Source organism: Equus caballus, chromosome 11 (genome assembly GCF_041296265.1).
Source record: "Equus caballus isolate H_3958 breed thoroughbred chromosome 11, TB-T2T, whole genome shotgun sequence".
In the NCBI taxonomy this organism is placed as follows: Eukaryota; Metazoa; Chordata; class Mammalia; order Perissodactyla; family Equidae; genus Equus; species Equus caballus.
In genome coordinates this window covers 38660320-38681705 of record NC_091694.1, presented here as the reverse complement: position 1 = coordinate 38681705, position 21386 = coordinate 38660320, and the positions used below count along the sequence as shown (strand labels likewise).

The 21386-nt window shown below is 44.7% G+C and overlaps 2 protein-coding genes and 1 long non-coding RNA gene across 3 annotated transcripts; 2 read left to right on the top strand and 1 right to left on the bottom strand.

Annotated features, from left to right (window-relative positions):
- Window positions 1-2455: 2455 nt before the first annotated feature.
- LOC138916172 (uncharacterized) lies at window positions 2456-6171 on the bottom strand. Its single transcript, XR_011423037.1, has 2 exons — window positions 5950-6171; window positions 2456-2915 (listed from the first exon to the last, which is right to left on the bottom strand). It is a non-coding gene; the product is annotated as an uncharacterized lncRNA (long non-coding RNA).
- A 3699-nt stretch (window positions 6172-9870) lies between these two features.
- CCL8 (C-C motif chemokine ligand 8) lies at window positions 9871-11870 on the top strand. Its single transcript, NM_001081864.2, has 3 exons — window positions 9871-10019; window positions 10755-10872; window positions 11301-11870. The coding sequence occupies exons 1-3, from the start codon at window positions 9944-9946 to the stop codon at window positions 11404-11406; spliced, it is 300 nt and encodes a 99-aa protein (NP_001075333.2). The 5' UTR covers window positions 9871-9943; the 3' UTR covers window positions 11407-11870.
- An 8173-nt stretch (window positions 11871-20043) lies between these two features.
- CCL13 (C-C motif chemokine ligand 13) lies at window positions 20044-21386 on the top strand. The gene is given in 3 exon segments (NM_001163887.1): window positions 20044-20119; window positions 20690-20804; window positions 21281-21386. Coding segments are annotated over 3 exon segments (297 nt in total).

Genomic DNA, 21386 nt, shown 5'->3' with positions numbered 1-21386 from the left:
CCTAGATGATCTGAGCCTTCATAAGCTTAATTGTAGTCTTCATCAATAATCAAATAAAAATCTCACTCTAGGGACCAATTAGCACCTGTGTCCATTAAGGGCTTTATAATAGTTTCCCACTTCTACTGAGTTGACGTGGATAGCCTGATGGGCAGTCACTGGGACATTTCTCTGACATTTAGATGGACTCAGTTGGGGTGGAGGGACAAGAATAAAGCAACATATTTGATACAGATATCAAAGATAGAATGCTGTGGCATGCACTCAATATTATGAAACCATTTAGACTCACCACTCTGCCTCAAGTTAAAATAAAAAATGTTTTTTAGGGGCTGGCCCCGTGGCCGAGCGGTTAAGTTCGTGCACTCTGCTGCAGGCGGCCCAGTGTTTCGTTGGTTCGAATCCTGGGCGCGGACATGACACTGCTCATCAAACCACGCTGAGGCAGCGTCCCACATGCCACAACTAGATGGACACACAACGAAGAATATACAACTATGTACCGGGGTGCTTTGGGGAGAAAAAGGAAAAAAAAAAAAAGTTTTTTAAAAAAGAGTGGACCACAGACAGTCCCAGACTTAAGATGGTTCAACTTACAACTTTTCTACTTTACGATGGTGCGAAAGCCATACACACTCGGTAGAAACTATACTTCGAATTTTGAATTTTGATCTTTTCCCAGGTTAGCGACTCGTGGCACGATCCTCTCTCGTGATGCGGGGCAGCGGCAGCGACCGAGGCTCCAGGCAGCCCGTCAATCACAAGGGTAAACGAGGGATCCGCTTACAACCATTCTGCACCCATCGGACTGCTCTGGTCCTCACTTTCTGTACAGTATTCAGTAAATTACAGGAGATAGTCAACACTGTACCATCAAGTAGGTTTGGTGTTAGAGGATTTTGCCCAACTGGAGGCTGATGTAAGTGTTCTGAGCACGTTCAAGGCAGGCGAGGCTAAGCTGTGACGTCCAGTAGGTTAGGCATATCAAACGCATTTTCAACTTAGGGTATTTTCAACATAGGATGGGTTTAGCAGGACGCAACCCCATGGTAAGTGGACAAAGATCTGTATTTTGACTGTGAAGTATTAGAGATTGTGTAACCTAGGAATGACACATGGCATGGTCACTTCTTTACAACGCTTAACAGCTACTAACCTGATATGGATAACAGGGAGTGTGTGGTGGTGCCTAGAGATATCCACCTATATTTCTAGTTCTTGTGTGCACAGTAGGGTTGCACTTCCACGTCATCTTGAAGATGCACAAGTTGTATAACCTACTTTGATCAATAAAACGTAAGCAGAAGTGACACGTGTCACTCCAGGCAGAGGCCTTTAAGAGCTAGTACAAGATTCTCCATGTCTCTTTGACCTGTCACAATGACTGGGGATATTCTCAATGATAAAGACTCCAACAGCCTAAGTGAGGAAAGACTAGGGCAGATCTAGAACCCTCCACTCAGTTACTAGTGAGTAAACTATCAGAAGCTGGATGAGAGGCAACCCATGTTATGCTGTGCCATTCTGTACCACACTGTTCCATGCATTACACTTGAAACCAGGGGTGCTGGGAAGAGCCTGGCCTGGACAGCCAGAGACCTGGGTGCTCTGTTTTGTGACAAATAGGACATATCAAGACTTCATCCTGTTCTTTGGCTGCTCCATCAATAAAGCTGAGATAATGTGTGCATTTAGGAAATGTGAGTATCCCATAGATAAACCCCATTTCACCTCTTGTTCTTGAAGCCACGTCTCTCGGACCACATCACCTTGGTCACCAGCGGAGACAGAATAAGGGGAGAGAGTGCCTGAAATCCACACTACCGAGCCAGCCAGGAACCCAGGGTCGTGGCAAATGCTCCCCACTTAACCAGCAGAGCAGGCCAGGAAACTTCCATCCACGTCCCAGTGGCACCCCTTCAAGCCCCAGGAGCAACTGAACAGTTTGCAGCCATCACAACAACGTCCTAGTTCCCATAACAGCATGGACTTGCCCTCACGTTAAGTCCAACAGCCCCCCCTACCTGACCTCCTCACACCCAACCCTTAGCCCCAAACACCTTTCCGGGGCTTATCCTAAAATTCCTATTGATTCCATGGAGTGGAAAAGGACAAGAATAGACATTATTAGATAGTTTATTGGGTCTCAGAAGGCCTTCTGTGCTGAGTAAATATTAGGCATTGCATGGAAAGTGATGACACAAGGGCCTAATGGGATAAGCCATGTGTACTCAAGCCCAAACAGCATATGTCCACACTCCTTGTGCCAGGACATAGCAAATAAGCCTCCTTGAAAGCATTTACATTCCAGCTGAGCCCACAACCACTTATCCCTGCAACATGAGCTTACTGACAAACCCTGGAGATCCTGGGGCCTCCATCAGGATGAAGACCCTCCCGTACCAGGGACCAGACAAGGAGGCCCAAGCATTATCAGGCGAGGTGACCCTATCTCCGAGTTCTGGTTTTGGTTCTTTACTAAATTGTCACAGTGACTTTGGGCAAATCATTTTCCCACCCTGTGCCTCAGTCTACATATCTGTAAATGAGGGCTTTGAACTAGGTAAATGGCTCCCAAATTAAAAGTTACCCGGAACACTTCAAAAACAGAGAATTTGAGGCATCATCTCCAAAGATTCTGAGTCCGTAGGCTGGAGCGGGTTAAAGCATCCCTTCTATATTATTAATACTGGCCCAGGGCATCTTGATATCGCAGGTGGATCTGGGACCAGTGCATTGGCTAGTCTCTGGGGATCTGGACACCTCACTGTACTTTTCCGCCTGGTTCTCATCTTCTGACGGGGAGCTGCACGATGGCTTTTGTTCTGACGCTCCCGCTCACCAGTGCTGGCTTGTCCTGGAGGAGCTGTACAACCTATGACAAATCCTTTCACCTCTGGAATTCTTCCTCTCATCTGTGAAGGGAAAGGGTTGAATACATTAAATGCAAACATCTCTTTCAACTCATTCTATAATTTGTGACCACTGAGGACACTTGGGACAGAGCTGAAAAATGAAAGCAGAAATCCTGATTTCCAAGATGCTCTCCCATCTAATCACATTCCTTGAGAACCATGTAAGAATCTAGATCTATTTCCACAGCAGGGTACCCATTTCCTGCCCTCTATCCACAAAAAGTCATTTCTGATCTCAGGGCCCCCTTCGCCAGCCACTAAGGTGTAGGCGAATTGTCAAAACTGCTTTAGGCAATGCTCTCTGGGAAGACACCGAGGAGAAAAGGCAGCATAACCACTTCCTCGAAAAACACAGCCAGGCTGCCAGACAGAGCAGCTGCTGAACTTGTGTGGCCTAAAGTTTCATTTTAAGTTCTTATGTTAGGATTTCTGGAATTCAGTTTAGAAACAAAACAAAAGAGGGAAATTGCACAATCAAAGTGACTTTTACCAACTGAAATCTATGAGTTCCCTGTAGAAATAGGACCCTGGTGCCCTTTGCCACATCAGCAGTGAGATCTGACCCCCATCCGCTCTGAGGTCCCATGACATTCCACGCTTCTGGTTCCTGGCAGGATCCAAGGACCTTACATCTCCTCTGCTTCTGGGAGACTCTATCTGTCTTCATCTACAACAGACATTTCTGAAGGTCTATCCCCACCACATATCTTTCTTGGGAAGCAATTTTAGGGAAAACTTGTATGAGAGACCAAGAACCACACTCTGGGTCCCTTCCTAGCATCTTCTAGACGCTACACCCACCTTATTTGGCTATTGATAACAGCTAGCTTATTGATCACTTGCCATATGCTACTCATTCTTCAAAGCAAGTTTTCAGTGTCACAAAATTTAATACTCACAGTAAACCTCATTTGCATGTAATAAAAATAAAAACTAGGTAAGGAATTTGAAGTATAAAAAAGTTAGATAATTTGTGCCTTCTCTGGCATAGATCTTAACTGTGTTACTAGTATCCTAGCGTCCAATTCCTGGTAGCCATCGTGCTTTTCTGCTTCTCCTAGAGTTGACAGCTAAGAACACTTGTCTGCCAGTTCCTACATTCTAGCCTCTCTGGTCTCTAATTGGATCCTTTGCAGACAATCACAGATAAATCAAGTTGGAGAAAAGTTTAAGCATTATTTAATCCAAGAATAGCAGCGTTACATCCACAGTGCCATTTCCTGTTGCTGTACCCATGAAAGACATCGCCAATCAATCATAGCATTACATTCAATAACCCAAGGTAAGGTCTCACTGGGTTTTTGGTTTTGGCTTTTTCAATAAATCTGTCTAGTCATCCACCACCATCAATCCATCAAGCTAATACAAGATCGAAAACTATTTGTCATCCCCGGACTTGTCAGAACCCCATATTTTATAGACAAGGACAATGAATCTCAGACTCAAGAAGATCTGCTCATGGTCACATTGAGCAAGTTATTGGCTAGATATTGGCTAAATCAAGTTGCTAGACACTTAATTCTCCTCATTTGACTAACCCTTGTTGATTCTCCATAACTATGATTTTCACTACTATTTTTGTCATCTGCTCATAGATGTACTTTCCATATGAGGGCACCTTGGAGGAGAAATTAACCATGTCTTGAAGGTAATCTGTAAAACAGTGGCTTTATTCCTGAATGAAAAATATATGCAAACTTAACCTCTAAGCCGATGCACTCCCATGGGACACAGTGCTACATGGTTCCCCCAGCAGAGGGACTGTCCCCAAATTCGTAAAAAGCTGCCTTCCTGGGAAGAGCTCAAGTTCACTTCTGGCCAGAAGAAATCCTGGTGACACACATGTTCTGCAAGTTCTTTACTGTTACGAGTTTACACAGTATTTGCAATAAGAGAAAATGCGTGAAGCAAATGTTCAAAAATCTCTTCTGAATCCATAAGAAAAATAAAAGGCTATCTGACATAAAAATCTGAATGCATTAATCACAAGGGGGAAAAGCACTTAACACACACATTAAAAAACATAAATTGAGAGGAAGCAAAATAAAGCTGTGCTCTTTTCTTTTTATTTACTTTATATGGAAGTATAATTTCAATATAGTTAAGTGGAACATCTCATGAAGTTTACATAAGTAGAAAACTATTTAAGTACCACTTTAAGATACAGAACAGGACTTCCTCTCTAAAGCTCCCTCATGCTGTCACTACCACAAAGGAAACCACTATCCTACAGGTTAATTTTAACTTTTAACAAGATAAATATCTTCTCCTAAGCAATGGTCAAATACTTTCAAGAATAATAAACTCACATTTTAGTGAAGAGGAAAAATTTCCAGCAATGTGCTAATTCTATAATTTGACAAAGATTCTTAATGATAGCCACGCATTTTGATTTATTAATCCCTTAGCTATGGAACTGAAAGGAGGCATTAATGATGATGCTACATCAGTTTCCTCAGAAGTATTGTTTATGATTGTGAAAAAATGGAAATTGTGTAATTCCCAACTATAGAGAAATGCTTACATTAATTATGGGGCATTTACAAATGGACACCTATGGGGTCTTTAACATTCAAGATTATTGAAGAATATTTAATGACTTGTAGAAAGCCTAGAAATGTTCATCAAAAGGCAGTATGCAACCTTGGTTTTGATGATGAGATTTTAGATATAACACCAAAAACAAGATCTATGAAAGAAAAAATTCATAAATTGAATTTTATTACAGTTAAAAACTTCTGCTCTGTAAAAAATACTGTTAAGAAAACAAGCCATGGACTGGGAGGAAATATTTGTAATGCATATATCTGATAAAGGACTTGCATGCAAAATATACAAAAAACTCTGAAACTCAATAGTAAAACAGCAAACAACACAATTTTAAAAATTGGCAAAAGATTTGACACCAAAGCAAAGGCAACAAAAGCAAAAATAAACAAGCGAGACTATATCAAACTAAAAAGCTTTTGCTCAGCAAAGGAAACTATCAACAAAATGGAAAACAACGGGCAAAAGATCTGAACAGATGCCTCACCTAAGAAGATATGCAGATGGAAAGTAAGCATACGAAAAGGTGCTCAACAATTTCTGGTTACTTCTGACACATAAAGAGCTTGGAAGTCATCACTGTTGTCCTCAAAAAAAAAAAAAAAAAAAAAGAAGAAGAAGAAAGAAAAGAAGAAAACTAAACAAACTGAAAATCAACAACTCTTCCTACATCCTTCAAAGATTTGAGGTCACGGTATACTGCTGCCCCAAAACTGGAGACAGAGAGGAACACCGAGAACCACAGCTTACCAGAAGCAGAAGCTGCTGGAACCAGGAAGTTTTAGAAAAACTTAAAGCATAATTGAGAAAATGACGGAGGCTGAGTGGGGACTAGCTTGAGAGCTAACCCCCTTGGGAGCCCAGTCTTAAGGGGACACCACACTTTCATGAGTTTTAGTTCCAGGATCTCCACCACGTTTTCATAGTGAAGATCAGAGAAATAGTCCCTGTGCTTCCAGCAGGGGGAGGGAAAAGTAACCATTTTGAAATACACAAAGGGGAAAAGTAGCCATTTTGGAAAATGCCCAGAGCATTATGTTCTCCACCTGCCTTCAAGGCAAACTACTTTACCAGAGCCTAACCCACAAACATGAAGGTGAAACACCCAGCTCCTACCCTCTCCAGCGTTCCTGAAAGTGAAGAAAGGGCTGCAGTGCACTTATAAAGGCCACAGTCCAGGGGCATAGGTCCACTAAAAACTGAGACTTAATCACAAGAATATAGAATGCTTCCCCTCCCACAACATCTGACTACCACATCAAGAGGGTTCCAGTATCATGACAGCTGAAAGAATGGCAAGGCCCAGACTTTATTTAAGGAGGAGTTTCTAGAGAAACCCAAAGACAATGGGGAGCCAAGTCAAGACACTAGAGGAAACTGATGGCTACAACTATAGCCAACAGTAAACACAGACTGACTTTTAGCCACAAAAACAAACCCTCACACTCAACTCCTGTTTATCTCAGTTCCTATTACCCCAAAGATCGTGGTGGCTTTCAACAAAAATGTGTGAGTCATCCTAAAAGGCAGGAAAAGACATGGCCTGAGAGTAAAAAGTAAGCAACAGAACCAGATTAAGATATAACAGAGATTTTGAAATCATCATACCAAGGATTTAAAATAACTATGACTAACATTCTAAGTGCACTAAAGGAAAAAGTGGATGAGGTGCAAGAACAGATGCATAAGGTAGGCAAAGAGATAGACTCTAATAAAAAACAAGGAAATGCTAGAAATCAAAGACACTGTAACAGAAAATCAACAATGCCTTAGATGAGCTTGCTGTTAGTGTGGACATGGCCAAGGGAAGAATCAGCATCATTAGAAATTTCCCAAACTGAAACACAAAGGGAAAATGGAAAGGAAAAAAATGGAGCAGAATATTCAAGAACGGTGGGACAATTGCAAAAGGTCTAACACGCATGTAATGGGAATACCATTGGGATTAAGAAACAGAGAAAAGAGGAGAAGAAATATCTGAAGCAATAATGGCTGAGAATTTTCCAAAATTAATGAAAGATACCCAAGTCACTATTATAGTTGAAGATTCTATCAGTAACGGACAGAGCCAACAGGAAAATCCATAAGAATATACACACCACCAATCATCTGGAGCTAATTGACTTGTATAGACTACCCCACCTAATAAAAACAAAACACAAATTCTCCTCAAGATCATATGGAATATTTACCAAGATAGACCACATTCTGGGTCATAAAACAGCTTAAAATTTTTAAGATAAAAGAATTTATGCAATGTCTACTCTCAGACCACAATGGAATTACACTAGAAATCAATAACAGATATCTGGAAAATCCCCAAATATTTGGAGATTAAACAATATGTTTCTAAACAACACTAGGGTCAAAGGAGAAATCTCAAGAGAAATTTAAAAATATTTTTAATTAAACAAAAATAAATATACAATTTATCAAAATTTGTGTGATGCAGCATAAGCTATACTTCAAGGGAAATTTATAACATTAAATGCACATATTCGAAAAGAAGTAAGATCTAAAATTAATCATCTAAGCTCCCCTTAGCAAACTAGAAAAAGGAGAGCAACATTAACCTAAAGCAAGCAGAAGAAAAAATTGATAAAAACTAGAGCAGAAATTAATAAAATTGAAAATAGGAAAAGAATAGAGAAAATCGATGAAAAGCTGATTCTTTGAAAAACTGAAAGCTGATTCTTTGAAAACAGTTATAAAATTGATAAACCTCTGGCTAGAATAACCAAGAAAAAAAGAGAGCAGACGAAAATTACTAATAACAGAAATAAAATTGAGTCATCACTACTGATCCCATGGACATTAAAAGGATAATAAATCCGAACACTGACAACCCCAAATGCTGGGTGGGATGTGGAGTGACAAGAGCTCTCATTCGTTGCTGGTGGGGATGCAAAATGGTCCAGACACTTTGGGAGACCATTTTGCTGCTTCTTACAAAGCTAAACTTAGTCTTACCATGTGATCCAGCAGTCACGCTCCTAGATGTTTACCCAAATGAGTTGAAAATTTACATCCTCACAAAAGCCTGCAAACGAATGTTTATAGCAGCTTATGCATAATTGCCAAAAAGTGGAAGTAACCAAGACGTCCCTCAATAGATAAATAGATAAACTGTGGTACATACATAGAGTGGAATATTATTCAGCAATGAAAAGAAATGAGCTTTGCACGCCATGCTGTGGCAGGCGTCCCACATATAAAGTAGAGGAAGATGGGCACGGATGTCAGCTCAGGGCCAGCCTTCCTCAGCAAAAAGAGGACTGGCAGTAGTTAGCTCAGGGCTAGTCTTCCTCAAAAAAAGAAAAAAGAAATGAGCTATCAAACCATGAAAAGACATGGAGGAAACTTAGATGCATATCCCTTAATGAAAGAAGCCAGCCTGAAAAAACTATATGATTTTTTGTAAAACTTCTTTTTACAGAGTTTTGTATATAAAATATATATTTTTTATATCTAAAACCTCTGTAGGTTTTATAGAACCTACAGAGAGATAAAAAGATCAGGGGTAGCCAGAGATTTGCCAGGGAGAGAGGAAAGAATGAATAGGAGGAACACAGGAGATGTTTAGGGCAGTAAAGCTTCTATATGATACTGTAATGGTAGATACACAATTGGAGGGGAGTAGACAAGGTCGGTGGATTGAGAACCTAGTTCCTTCCCTTTGTGTCCCCACCCCCTGCCCCACTGTCAATGAACGAAGGGAATTGAGAAGGCTTTTTCAAACAAACCCATTCTACCTGAATCTGCATGAAATATTGGGCTTCTCCATATGATTTTGCTTGGAAAGAAACTTTAGTGTCTAAATAAAATATTTGGGAAACACCACCCTACAAGATCAGCATGTGCTGTCCAGTTCTTATGCTCCACCACATAAGATTCCAGGGCATTAGGATTTGAAGCTTCCTAGATTCTGTCCTCCCGCCAAGCTTCTATCCAGCTACCTGTGTGGGCACCTACAGGAGCCTGACTCGTTTAGGATGGCGGGGCCCTGAGTCTGAGAGAGAGTACAGGCAAAGACTGGGGGCCCATCCCAGACCTCCTGAGCCCTGGGGAAGGTCGGCTCCTTAATTCTCTTCATTTCCCCATGACCTCAGCTTCCATTCTTCCTTTCCAGCAGATCCTTTCCATTTCAAAGAAATCACGGCTCTTTATAGTCCAATGAGGTCACTTCCTACACTTTGCTGGGTACAGCCGCATACCCTTCCACTTCTGCTCCACAGAGTCTAACCAAAGATAGAAACTTCACAGCTTCCTTCTCTCATTGTTTGGAAATCACCCTCAGGGTCTGGTGCCTACTCAGCACATTCAGGGTCTCCCTTCATCCTTCCTTGCTCACGACCCGGCCCACGCTCTCTGCTCCTATAAAAGGCAGGCAGAGTGGCCAGGGGAGCCAGAGAAGCAGAGAGGCTGAGACCAACCAGAAGCCAACAACTCTCAGGCTGAAGTTCTCATCCTCACCCTCCAGCATGAAGGTCTCCGCAGCCCTCCTGTGCCTGCTGCTCACAGTGGCTGCCTTCAGCACCCACATGCTGGCTCAGCCAGGTAAGACCTCTCTCTTCCTGAGGCTTAAAATTTTAACTACCGCAGGTCCTAACAGCTAAGCATGAGTCATCCCATGCTTGCAGGTAGCCTACATTATAAAGACGGAGAAAGTGAAGTCAACAGGGGAAATAAGAAGAGCCATCGTGTCACAGCTAGTCAGAGGCAGAACCACAACTAGATGTCCAGGCCGCTGAGGCCAGTCCCCATGACCTTTCCTGACACCAGCTCTGGAAAGAGACACTAGTGGGAGTAGTGGAAAGGAAGAAACTATTGCTTGAGGTTTCAAATTTTGGATTATGGTTCAGTGTAGCTTCCAGAACAGTGGCTGTGTGAGGTGGATAAGGACCCAGAGGCATCTCAGCAGGTGATGTGTGTTGGCTCTAAAGCCCATGGGGACCGATAGCTAGGAAGGAAGTCCTTAGAGCTTATTTTCCCAGAGTCTGAAGTTTTGAGTTAGTGGACCCTCCCAATGACACTACAAGGATTAGTCTTGTTACACAAGCTCTCTTCTTACCCAGTCAACAGTGAGGTGCCCCACAGTTCAACAGAGAAAACTGACTCATGAGTAATAGTTTATTTGTGGGACCTGGGCTAAGGCACTGAACTTGGGAGGGGTGAGTCATAGGTAGAACTTGTATATTTACTTTGTCTTCTCCTACCTTCTCTTCCTTCCCTTGCCAATGCAAATTTACGATGCATCCTAACTTGTCTCATTCTTTGCAAAATGTTTTTCAGATGCAGTTTCCATCCCAGTCACCTGCTGCTTTGGTGTGGTCAAGAAAAAAGTCCCCATCCAGAGGCTGGAGAGCTACACAAGAATCACCAGCAGCCAGTGTTCCCAGGAAGCTGTGATGTGAGTGCGCCATGCCCCGGCACCGTCAGCCAAAAGTTCTGTCTGAGTTCTATAGGAGGGAAAGAGTCAGGATTCATGTCCAAATGAGTCAGATCAATATGCCATCTAATCCAAAAGGCCCTTTGCTCCAAGAGAAATTGAGCTGCAAGAAGGAATCCATACTCACTCCCTTCTAGAAGGCATCCCTTCTAGGAGCTTGGTCACATCCTCCAGTTTCCTTCACCCAAGAGCCTGGAGGCCTTCCCCTGGGATGGCAAGAGCAGAGCTTCCTTTTGAGGCCTCTTCCTCCCATCCTTCCCTTCCTCCTGTCCCAAACCAGGCCCCTCACCCGGGGAGCAAGGGCTGATCAGGTTTAGCGGCCAATGGGCCATATGGCGGGGCAAAATCCTCAAGGTGCTCCATCTAACTGTGCCTTCTCTCCCCCACAGCTTCAAGACCAAAGTGGACAAGGAGATCTGTGCTGACCCCAAGCAGAAGTGGGTCCAGGATACCATGAAGCGCCTGGACCAAAGATCCCAAACCCCGAAGCCTTGAACCTTCACACCTGGCCTGAGAGACAGTCAGAGCCTGAGGAAAATCTTATTTATTTTCCCCCAGCCTTCTCTAGATGCAGAGTCATATTATTTTATTATTTAAAAAGAGACACTTTGGTTAATAATTTAAAGCATAACATTTCTTAAATAATATTTATATTTAAGTTATTGATGTTTTGACTTTGTCTGCCACGAATCCTCGCGAACGCACAATGCAAAATTTGGAGATGTGCTTTCTTTTCTGAGAGCTCAGTGAAGCTCATGGCAAGATGGCGTCATTCTCCTTCCTGCCTCCCTGTAACGTTGTGAGGTCCTCCCATGGATCATCGGAGCAAAACACTTGTACGTTCTTAGGAAATCGGTGCTCCTGAAGTCAAATGCGTGCTATGGAGTGGTGTTGTTGAAATTAATGTTATTAGATGACTATGGAATTTTCAAAGAAAATATATATATAATTTTAAACTATTTGGTCTCATTTTTCATGGGGTAACATTTAGCTGGGAGGGAAAAAATGGTAGCAGTGTGTGCAATTTGGGGTATGGGGCATCCTCAAAGAAGTCTTTTGGACTCAACTGAGGATCAGGGAGAATCTGGAAGGACCAGACCAGGCTGTTGCAACCCTTTGGCTCCACTCTCCATCATTACCTGCCCTGTTAGATAAGGTCTTGATTCCTATTTTTTTAGTCACCACACCTATCTTTGCCTAGTCTCTCTTGCAACAGTCTTCAAACTTTTCTCCATAATCTGAGGTTTTTCTCCATCTAATTAATTCTCAGACCCAGAGTAATATCCCAGGAGTGAAACCAAATCTAAAAGGAAAGTAGATGTCTATAACCTAGAGGTCCACTTACAGCTTTTCAATGAAGACAAGGCTTCAGCAGGCTGGTCTTGGGGGATGGGATGCGATGGGAAATGGAAAGGGTTCTTCAGAGCTGGTACGGGAAGGAGAGGAGGGGAGTGAGCCAGAGGAAGGAAGCCCATCCAGCTGGGCTCTGGAAAAACAGAGGAGTTTGAAGTTTCAGAACAAAAGGCTGGAGCCAGATTGTAGGGGTTCTTGAATTTCAGATTGAGAAGTCAGCAGGTAACAGGGATGCACTATAAGTTTTAAAATAGGAAGAAGGAAACCACACTCGGAGGCATGCATCAGGAAGAATAACGCGGTATCTGAGTACAGGCTGGAGTGTGGGCGGGAGGGCCCGAGAGCGGGGAAGATGCAGCAGACAGCAGTAGACAGCAGTAGGGGTGAAGTCAGGAAGAACGACAGACAGAGTGTTAAATGTTGTAGAAGGAGGAGGATAATTGACCCAGGACATAGGTCTTTCTCTTAGAATCTCACAAAGCAACTATTTAGAGGGCTGGCGCTCTTGAGACCCAGAATGAATTCATCTCCATCATCATACCCCCGACCTCATCCCAATCACTTGCAAGCACCCGTTTGAAAGCGTGAGGCATCCTTTTCTTAATAGTCTCTTAAGGTCAAGATTCCCTTGGACTTGGTGAGCATGGCTGGCTCCTTTTTCAGACAGGAGGCCCACCATACTGAGCACAAAGACCACACCCTCACTAAGCCAAAGAAGATCACTGTCCTGCTGACCCAGCTCAGCAGGGCGTGTTGTTGGCAATCGTGGGGAGAGATGTCACAATTCCAGCACACTTGGAAATGTGGCAAGGTAGGACACTTGGCTTCTGATCCCAGAACTGACCCCGACTTTCTATGTCCCTTAGGGCAAGTCAATTTCTCTCACTGGCATTAAGATGCCCCGCACAAAAGTGGAGGTAGTACTGTGTCACAGACAAGAAACGAGGGGGTCTGGCAGACGACCTCACAAGCTCCCTCCAGCTCTAGGGGCCATGTCTCTTAGAAACTTGGCCATGTCTGTCAGCTAGGGTAGGATGGAGAAGCAAAGCGCCTGGGATTAAAATTGTCAAGCCAGCCGGGAGCCCAGCCTATGGTGAGTACCTGTAAGCCAGTCCAAGGCAGCACACCCAAACCCTGGGAGCAGTAGGACAGCTAAGTGTCGGCTGGTAGGAGGAGCACCTCCGAGCCACAGAAGACCCCATCCAATTCTCACCTTCTCTTCCGCAGCCTCAAGGCCAAGTTGGCTATGGACATCTGGGTCCAGGGTTCCACAAAGTGCCTGGACCACAAATCCAAAATTCCAAAGGGTTGAAGACTCACCCCAAACTAACACCAGGCCACAGCACAAGGCACAATCTATTTGTTTTCCATGAGTGTCACCCAGCTGAACTCTGGGGTTATGTCATCATATTTCAAATCACGATGAACTTTGTTCAAGACATTAAACAAATGTCTTAAGTATATATCATCTTATTTAAGTTATTGATATTATATGCTCACTGACTTGGAAAAGGTTAATAACAGCAAGTGTTGGTGGGAATGTAACGCACTGAAGCTCTGATACATTGCTGCTGGGAAGTTTGGAACCTGCTGTTTGGCAGTTCCTAATGAAAGTAAATATGCGCTATCCTATGACTCAAAAATTCCACTTCTAAGTAAATATCTAAGACAAATGAGTCTATGTGAACACAGAAAGGTTTGAACAGGAATTCGTAGCAACTCTATTCCTAATAGCCCCAAACTGGAAGCAACCCCAATGTCTAACAACGGAAGAATGGAGAAACACACTGTGGTATATTTATATGATGAAACATTACTTAGCAATAAAAAAGACAAACTACTGATTTGCTTTTTAAAAAAGCATTCCATTAAGTACAAGACTTCAGACGCAAAAGAATGCATACCATACGATTCCATTTATATGAGTTTCAACAATAGGCCGTCAGTGGTGACAGAATTCAAAATAGTGGTGATGTCTAGGAGACGGAATGCTGACTGGGAAAGACAGAAAAGAACTTTTGGGGATGATGAAAACGTTAGTCTTGATGTAAGTGGTGGTTCTATGTTGTATACATAGATGAAAAAGTAATCAAGTAATACTGGTAGGGTTTGTGAATTTTATTTATGTATAATATGTAAAGACGTTAAAATAAATTTGAAAATATGTTTGAATAGCCTGAAACTGTTTATACTATTGATCCAGCAACCCAGCTTCCATGTCTATGACGTAAAAGTGATGCTGATAAAGATTTACTATATGCTTCGCAGCAGTACTTAGAGTAGCAGTAAACTAGACAAAAATGCCCAAAACAGAGTATGGTCTAGATAAATGATGGCATATAACAGATAACTATCCAGCCATTAAGAAATTAAGGTATTGAAGGCCACACAATGACTTTTGACAAGGTTTTTGGTGTAACATGAGCTAACAAATCTGAGACTAACCTATACATAGTAAGATTCCTAAAATTTTCACATGGAAAGAAAACAAGGAACAAAAAACTTTTTCCTGTGATTGTGTCTTAAAGCTGAGTGTGCAAGTGCTTTATCATATTTTTATGCTTTTTAAGAAATATTTTCCAAGTAATCCAAGTCAGCAGATATTTTTAAAAATATTTCCACAAAATTGCTACCTCATCAGAAAAACTTTCGCTTCTTGGCTCACAGCGCCAGCATGTGACGAATCCAAGGTTTTTCCTGCCTGCATTTTCTTTTTAGTGGTGGGAAGGGGCAGCCTCAGGCATTCATCCTGGGAGTTTCCCACAACAAAAGGATGGCAGAAACTAGAAACTGTAAGCACCTGAATCGGGAACAGAACATCTGGTAAGATGCCAACACTCCAGTGGGTAGGGGGACTGCACACCCCAGCTTGCCCGGTTCAACCCTCATAGACGCCTGTCTGGTTTGGAAGATAGATTCTATGATAATCTTCCACAGAGGAGCCCCCTTGTGGCCTCTTAGGCTCCTGGGATCATGGGTAAGTATTCATGTTTGGCTGTATGCTGGTCCAGAGAATGCCAAGAAAGATGACTCCATGTGCTGGACCAGAAGTAGTAGGGCTTGCTCTGGAAGGTCATCAACCGTCCCTTTCGGAGCGTGTTTTGGTCCCCTATGAAATCTGTGTGGGCTGGGACGCCCTCGTGGATGAAACACAATTTAAGCCAGGCCTCAAATGATTCTTGTTTGGGCCAGAAGAAAAGAAGGATGTTGCAGGTGGAAGAGATGGATGATGAGATGGTGATAAGACGGTGGATGAGATATTATAAGCACATGCAGAGATAGCAGAGAAGGTGGTGTGAAGGAAGAAGGCAATGGCCTGGCAACGTTGACGTGGCTGGTGGATGGACGGCTTTCCTCCGGCATGGTAATGGCAGTATTCTCCATAAATGGCTTGCCTTTCTCTGGAGAGACCCAGGCTTAGGGGCAGAGAAGGCTGTTTGGTGCTGGCTCACTCCCCTTTTTATCAGGCACTCTAGCAGTCAGACATCTGTTCTGTAAACTGGAAAGGCTGCACTGTCTCAACATTCCTTAGAGCCTTAAAGAGTGAAATGAGATGGGCAGGGAGAAATATAAATAGACGGTGCCCCAGCTCTGCTTTCCTGAGCAGCTGTAGCTCTAATATGATGTGTGTCCGGGCTCCCCAATAAGTTATTCCTTGAGAGGAGACTTCAGCAGGTAAACACACCTCTGAAAACCACCACATGGCATAGTGAAGCCAGCCCTACTACGTTAGGATCTTCGTTGGTCGGGCGCTAAGACTGCCCAGGGCTGTAGGAGGCACATCGCAGGATGCTTGCGTGCAAAGACTCTACAGCAAGGCTCTACAGCAAAATCGTGATTCTAAAATCACAGGATTCTATAGTTCTAGAGACTTCTATGTGTAAAGATCATTGAGCTGGAAAAGAGCTAACTGACCTTTCTGCTTGGACATAACTGAGCAACTGGTATAGGGCCTTCTTAAATTCCCACTCCGATCGGCAAGTGGGTGGATTTTCAGGTCTCCCGAGAATGCCAACCATTTAGAGCCATCATCAAATCATCCCAGAGGGTGTCAGTATTTCTTTCCCCTGTGCGGAGAGACCCCGGAATAGGGCAGCAGGCTCCCCAGGGGAAGGCTTGGGGAAGATTTATATTACAGACCCATGGGTTTCCAAGTTTAGCCAAGGGCATATTTATTCCAAAAAATTACTCACTGTTTATCTGAAATTCAAATTTAACTAAATGTCCTGTATTTCATCTGGCAACCCGGCATTACAGGGCTCTTCCTGAAAGAGACCTGACCCCTCCACCCATAAGGGGCTCAAAGTATATGAACTGGGGTAACTCTGATGACCAGGTAAGAGGCCATGAATCTCTTCTAAAAAGGCTTGTATTAGGTTTCTTCCCATGAAACCTAGAATTTGCTGCGTAAAGCCCAACAGTGCCTTAGTAAGCATCTCATCTATTTCATGTCACGGGGTCCCATAGATCCTGTAGTGTTCGTCAAAACACTCTGATTACCACTCCAGGCCTGGGGCTTGTTGGGGTGATTGTGCCCACCTTGTTTCTGCTGCTTCATAAGCACCACTGTCAGGCCTTTGCCACCCCAGGATCCCATTCCTCCTACTGAGATCCAAATCCAGCTTCATTACAGCCGTGTTTCTCCCACCATGGTCCCCAGACCAGCAGCATCAGCCGCAACTGGGGCTTATTAGAAATGGAAAGTGTTAGCACTATGCTGAGCACCTTCCATGCATAACTCACAAGATTCTCATAACATCACAGTGAGGTAATAATTAGAAATCAGTTCCTCTTAGAGGCTAAGAGAGGTAAGCAATTTGCTCCAAACCACACAACCAGTAAATGGCGGATACAGGACTTGACCCCATGTCTGGCTGATTCCAGACCTCAGGCTTCTAAACCTACTCTTCTATAAGATGATAGGGCCTGGAGCAGAGGGAAGGACAGACAGACTCCTTACAGATGGCAGGGTTTGAATGTCCCCTCGTCCACTCGATTTGGAGAAAAGTTTGAGGGGCATGTGTGGGAACGGATTCTAAGAGGAGAATAACACAAGATTCAATCAGTCAACTCATTGGCACGGGAATGGCCATTGGCATGGGAATGGCCCAGAATTCAGGACTTAATGTGTTAGCACAATGGGAGTGAGGTTAATATTTAGCTAGATTGGCTAATTGGAGTCTAGACTTAAAAAGTAGCCTGCGGTCAGTGAAGTTGAAGTGCTGGAACTTCCCTGGAATGTTAAGAAAGAGTCCAAAGGCTCAGAGACGTGGATATGTTGAAGTGGATCCATTGAAGTGGATCCGTTATGTGTAAGCTGCTCAGTTGTCTCCTAGGTGCCCTCCCTGGGAAGGCCGGGGCACGTCTCCTTTATCGAGGCATCAAGAGATGCTTTGACGAGGTCGTGAGAGGAGGGCAGCATCCTGAAGGGCTCTCTGGGGGCTATTCACTCCAGATGAGAGCTGGCCGTGGGTAGGCTGTAATTCCACGGTTCTCAGACTTTAGTGCACGTCAGAATCGCCTAGAGGGCTTGGTAAAACACAGCCTGCCATACTACTGGTGATCGTTTAAGTAATCATGCTGCCAACAGACGCCATCATTGTGCTCCTAAAATATATCAGCAACCTAGTTCCAAAATCCCATTTGGAAGGTCTATTTCTGGTACCCAAACCTATGCCAGTCAGGGTCCCAGAAAGAAACAGAGGACACAAATTTGAATGACCTGAGGAGAGTTTAATAAAGATCTTTACTAAGATCTTTACTATCTTTACTAAGATGTGGGCTGGGTGTGGAGAAACCACAGGGCTGCTTCAGTATTCGGAGGCTAATCACAATGTGGTGACCACCCCTAGACCCGAAGGGAAAAGGACACAGCATGGGTCCCCAAACCTGGATGGAGAGAGTCATGGAGAGAAGTGAAGCCATTGGTTGAGGGCTACATCGAGACTGAGACACAGGGGAGACAACAGAGGGGCCAGCACTTCACTGGAGCTCTCCTCCCTCCCTCCAGCTCGCTGTGGGGCTCCCCTGTGTCCGACCCCAGCCCGAAGCCAGAAGATCTGCGGTCCCATTGATGCGAGCCTCATAGCTGAGCTTCCCGGGCCAGAGAAGAGGACGGAAAGGAACAGAATGTGTGTCTGGAGAGGCAAGGTTGCGATCTTCTTTTCTCACATGTTCTTGACAACTTTTTTTGTATGAAAGTCCTAAGATTCATGAAGTGAGTTGATCAGTGTACACACTCTTGATATTCTCTGGAAGAGATTGTGTAAGACTGGAGTTACATTTCTTGGAATGGTTGGAGGAACTAGCTACTGAAGCCTTCAGGGCCCAGAGGATGATTTGTGGCAAGATTTTCAATTACTAATTCCATTCTTTAAATAGTTTTAGAATTACTTTTTTTTTCATTTTTTCTTGCAATCTGGTAAGTTATGTTCTTTAGACAGTCAACCATTTCATCTAAATCAAATTTGTTAGCATGTGGTTCTTATTTTCTTCAGCGTCCACAGGCTTGGTGGTGACGTCCGCTTCTTCTATTCCTGCTGTTGACTATTCGTGCCCTTCGTCCTGGTCAGTCTCGGGACGGCTTTAGCTATGTGATAGGCTCGTCAAAGAACCAGCTTCGGGCTCCCTCAACCCTTTCCGGGATACATTCTTTTCTATTTCGCTAATCTTAGCTCTTTATTTCCTTTCTTTTGCTCTCGCTGGGCTTGTTTTGCTAGAGTGGAAACACTCACAGGAATGAAAAGTTGAGAGTATTCCAGGCAGGTGCAAAAAGTAAGTAAAGTCTGGGAGCCAGGAGGGAGCGTGGGGAACGGCAACATTCAGGCAAAGGGCCTTGCCAGGTTTTCCATCAGAGTCCAAGCTGTCCCCTCCTTCCCCCCATGCCCCTGGTGGCACTTCCTAGCTCTAGCTCAGGCACACACCCCTTGCAGGAGGGAGCCAGGCACAGGAGCAAAGAGCCCACTGCTTTGCTCCACTCCTCAACCCTCTCCCATCGACAGCTCTGGAAACCCAAAGGTCCTTCCTGAAAACAAGGGACCTGTACCAATCAGTGGTTTTCAAACCATATCCCTCTGAGCCTGAGCGGCCGAAAGGGGCACCAATATGTGATGTGAGGGGCTCCTGTCACCAGCAGCTGGCTTTGGTTTGCTTCACGTATGGGACTTCCACATGAAACTTGGCTGAGAAAAAGACTTCTGCACCTAAATGAAAGTCTGAAACTGCCTTGGTGATTATATGTAAATAGTCTAGCTTTATCTTCCTGCGTCATCGCTCACTTCCCATGAGACTTTAAGTTATTGTCATTAATCTCTTGGTCCCTCAGTGTCTTCTGTAAATGGGCATGACGGTAACGGTATGTCCCTCATCAGGAGTGAATGCCTAAGAGGTTTTTTTTTCACTGCCTCCTTTTCATCTTGGAGAAAGCCAGGCCATGGAACAGTGCCTTGGATCACTTCCTGTGATGAGTGCCAGCACATCTGTGCTCTCTTGGCACGGCCTGGGCTGCTGGACGGAAACAGTGCCACCGGCTGCAGCCTACAGCTTCCGTCTTACATTTCTTGGAAAGCGCTTTGGCAGCCCAGCCTCCAGCTCAGCAGATTCGGGACCCCCCTTCATCCTAACTTGACCATGACCCTTCCCAGGCAAAGATCCCTCTGGGAGCCCCCACCCTCCCTGCTTCCTATAAAAGGCAGGCAGAGCTGCAGAGCTGCAGAGAAGCTGAGACCAGCCCAGAAACCAACAACTCTCAGGCCGAAGCTCCCGTCCTCGCCCTCCAGCATGAAGGTCTCTGCAGCCCTCCTGTGCCTGCTGCTCACCATGGCCACCTTCAGCCCCCAGGGGCTGGCTCAGCCAGGCAAGTTCCATCTCTCTCCCGCCCTCCTTCTCTTTCTCTCCCTCTGTTTCTCTCTCCTTCCAGGAAGCTCTGAGCCGAAGTGTCTCACTTCCTAGCCTATCCTAGCAGCAAGGCTCCTCAGAGCTTCACTTTAACATGTAATTTCAAAGACAGAAAGCAGAAGCCTACGCTGAAACAGGAGGAGGCCTCCCCTCCCCCACCTCCAGGCCATGGCAGAGCCCGAATAAAACCTCAGCTGTCCACTCCAAAACTGAGGCCTTTTGGACCCTGGCTGATCTTCCCAATCTCTGCAGATGGTGGGTCATATCCAGGACCCGTCACATTGGCCTCCCCCGGTCAGCAATGACTCATCCCCACCGTGCAGCAGAGAGAACCGTCTTCGAAATCTTGAACCACATGTTCCAGGTCCCACTCCATCTCTGGGCCTAGCGCCAGAGCACTGGACCTGGAGCGGATAAGATCACGTCTACCTCTTTGCTTCTCTTCCCCTACAGACGCGTCCTGCTGCGTTCAAGCTGAGAAAAACCTAGCCCCTCCTGAAAGGCTTTCTCTTTTTGACTTTCTATCTAGATGCCCTCAGTGCCCTGGCCGCTTGCTGCTTCAAGTTTAACAGTAAGAAGATGCCCTTGCAGAGGCTGAGGAGCTATCGAATCACTGGCAGCCAGTGCCCCCAGGAAGCCGTCATGTGGGTAGAAACACCCTCACCTCACCCCCCACCTCACCTCACCCCACTCCACTCTCCGCCTCCACCAGGTCCAAAGCTCTCCCCAGAAGACAGACATCAGACTAACTTGGGATCATATACTCAGGAGATAAGATCTAACTAGACTATGCAATTCAAATCCTCCCATCGTTACATTGATGTAACGATGTAACATCCCAAGAAAGCCAGCAACAGCCCACTCCCCGCTCCCTGAATGGGCGCCGGCTGGCACCCTTGTGGTTGCTCTGCCGGATGTCAGGCCAAGGTCTCCTGGGGAGACAAGAACAGTGACTACCACCAGAGGCCTCTTCTTTCCACACCCCTCCCTCCTCCAGTCCCAGGGCGGCTGCCTCACCTGTGGCAGGTGGGCCAAGCAGGTTTTAGAGTCCAATGAGTTATCCCTTGGATAAAACCCTCAAGTGTTTCATCTAACTGTGCCAACGCTCCTTCATCCACAGCTTCAGAACCAAACTGGCCAAGGACGTCTGTGCCGACCCCAAGGAGAAGTGGGTCCAGAATTACATGAAATACCTGGCTCAAAAATCTCCCACCCGGAAGACTTGA

Coding starts and splice junctions, on each gene's coding strand:
- CCL8 (NM_001081864.2), top strand. CDS start 9,944: ATGAAGGTCTCCGCAGCCCTCCTGTGCCTGCTGCTCACAGTGGCTGCC. Junction 10,020..10,754: donor CCACATGCTGGCTCAGCCAG/GTAAGACCTCTC, acceptor AATGTTTTTCAG/ATGCAGTTTCCATCCCAGTC. Junction 10,873..11,300: donor TGTTCCCAGGAAGCTGTGAT/GTGAGTGCGCCA, acceptor TCTCCCCCACAG/CTTCAAGACCAAAGTGGACA.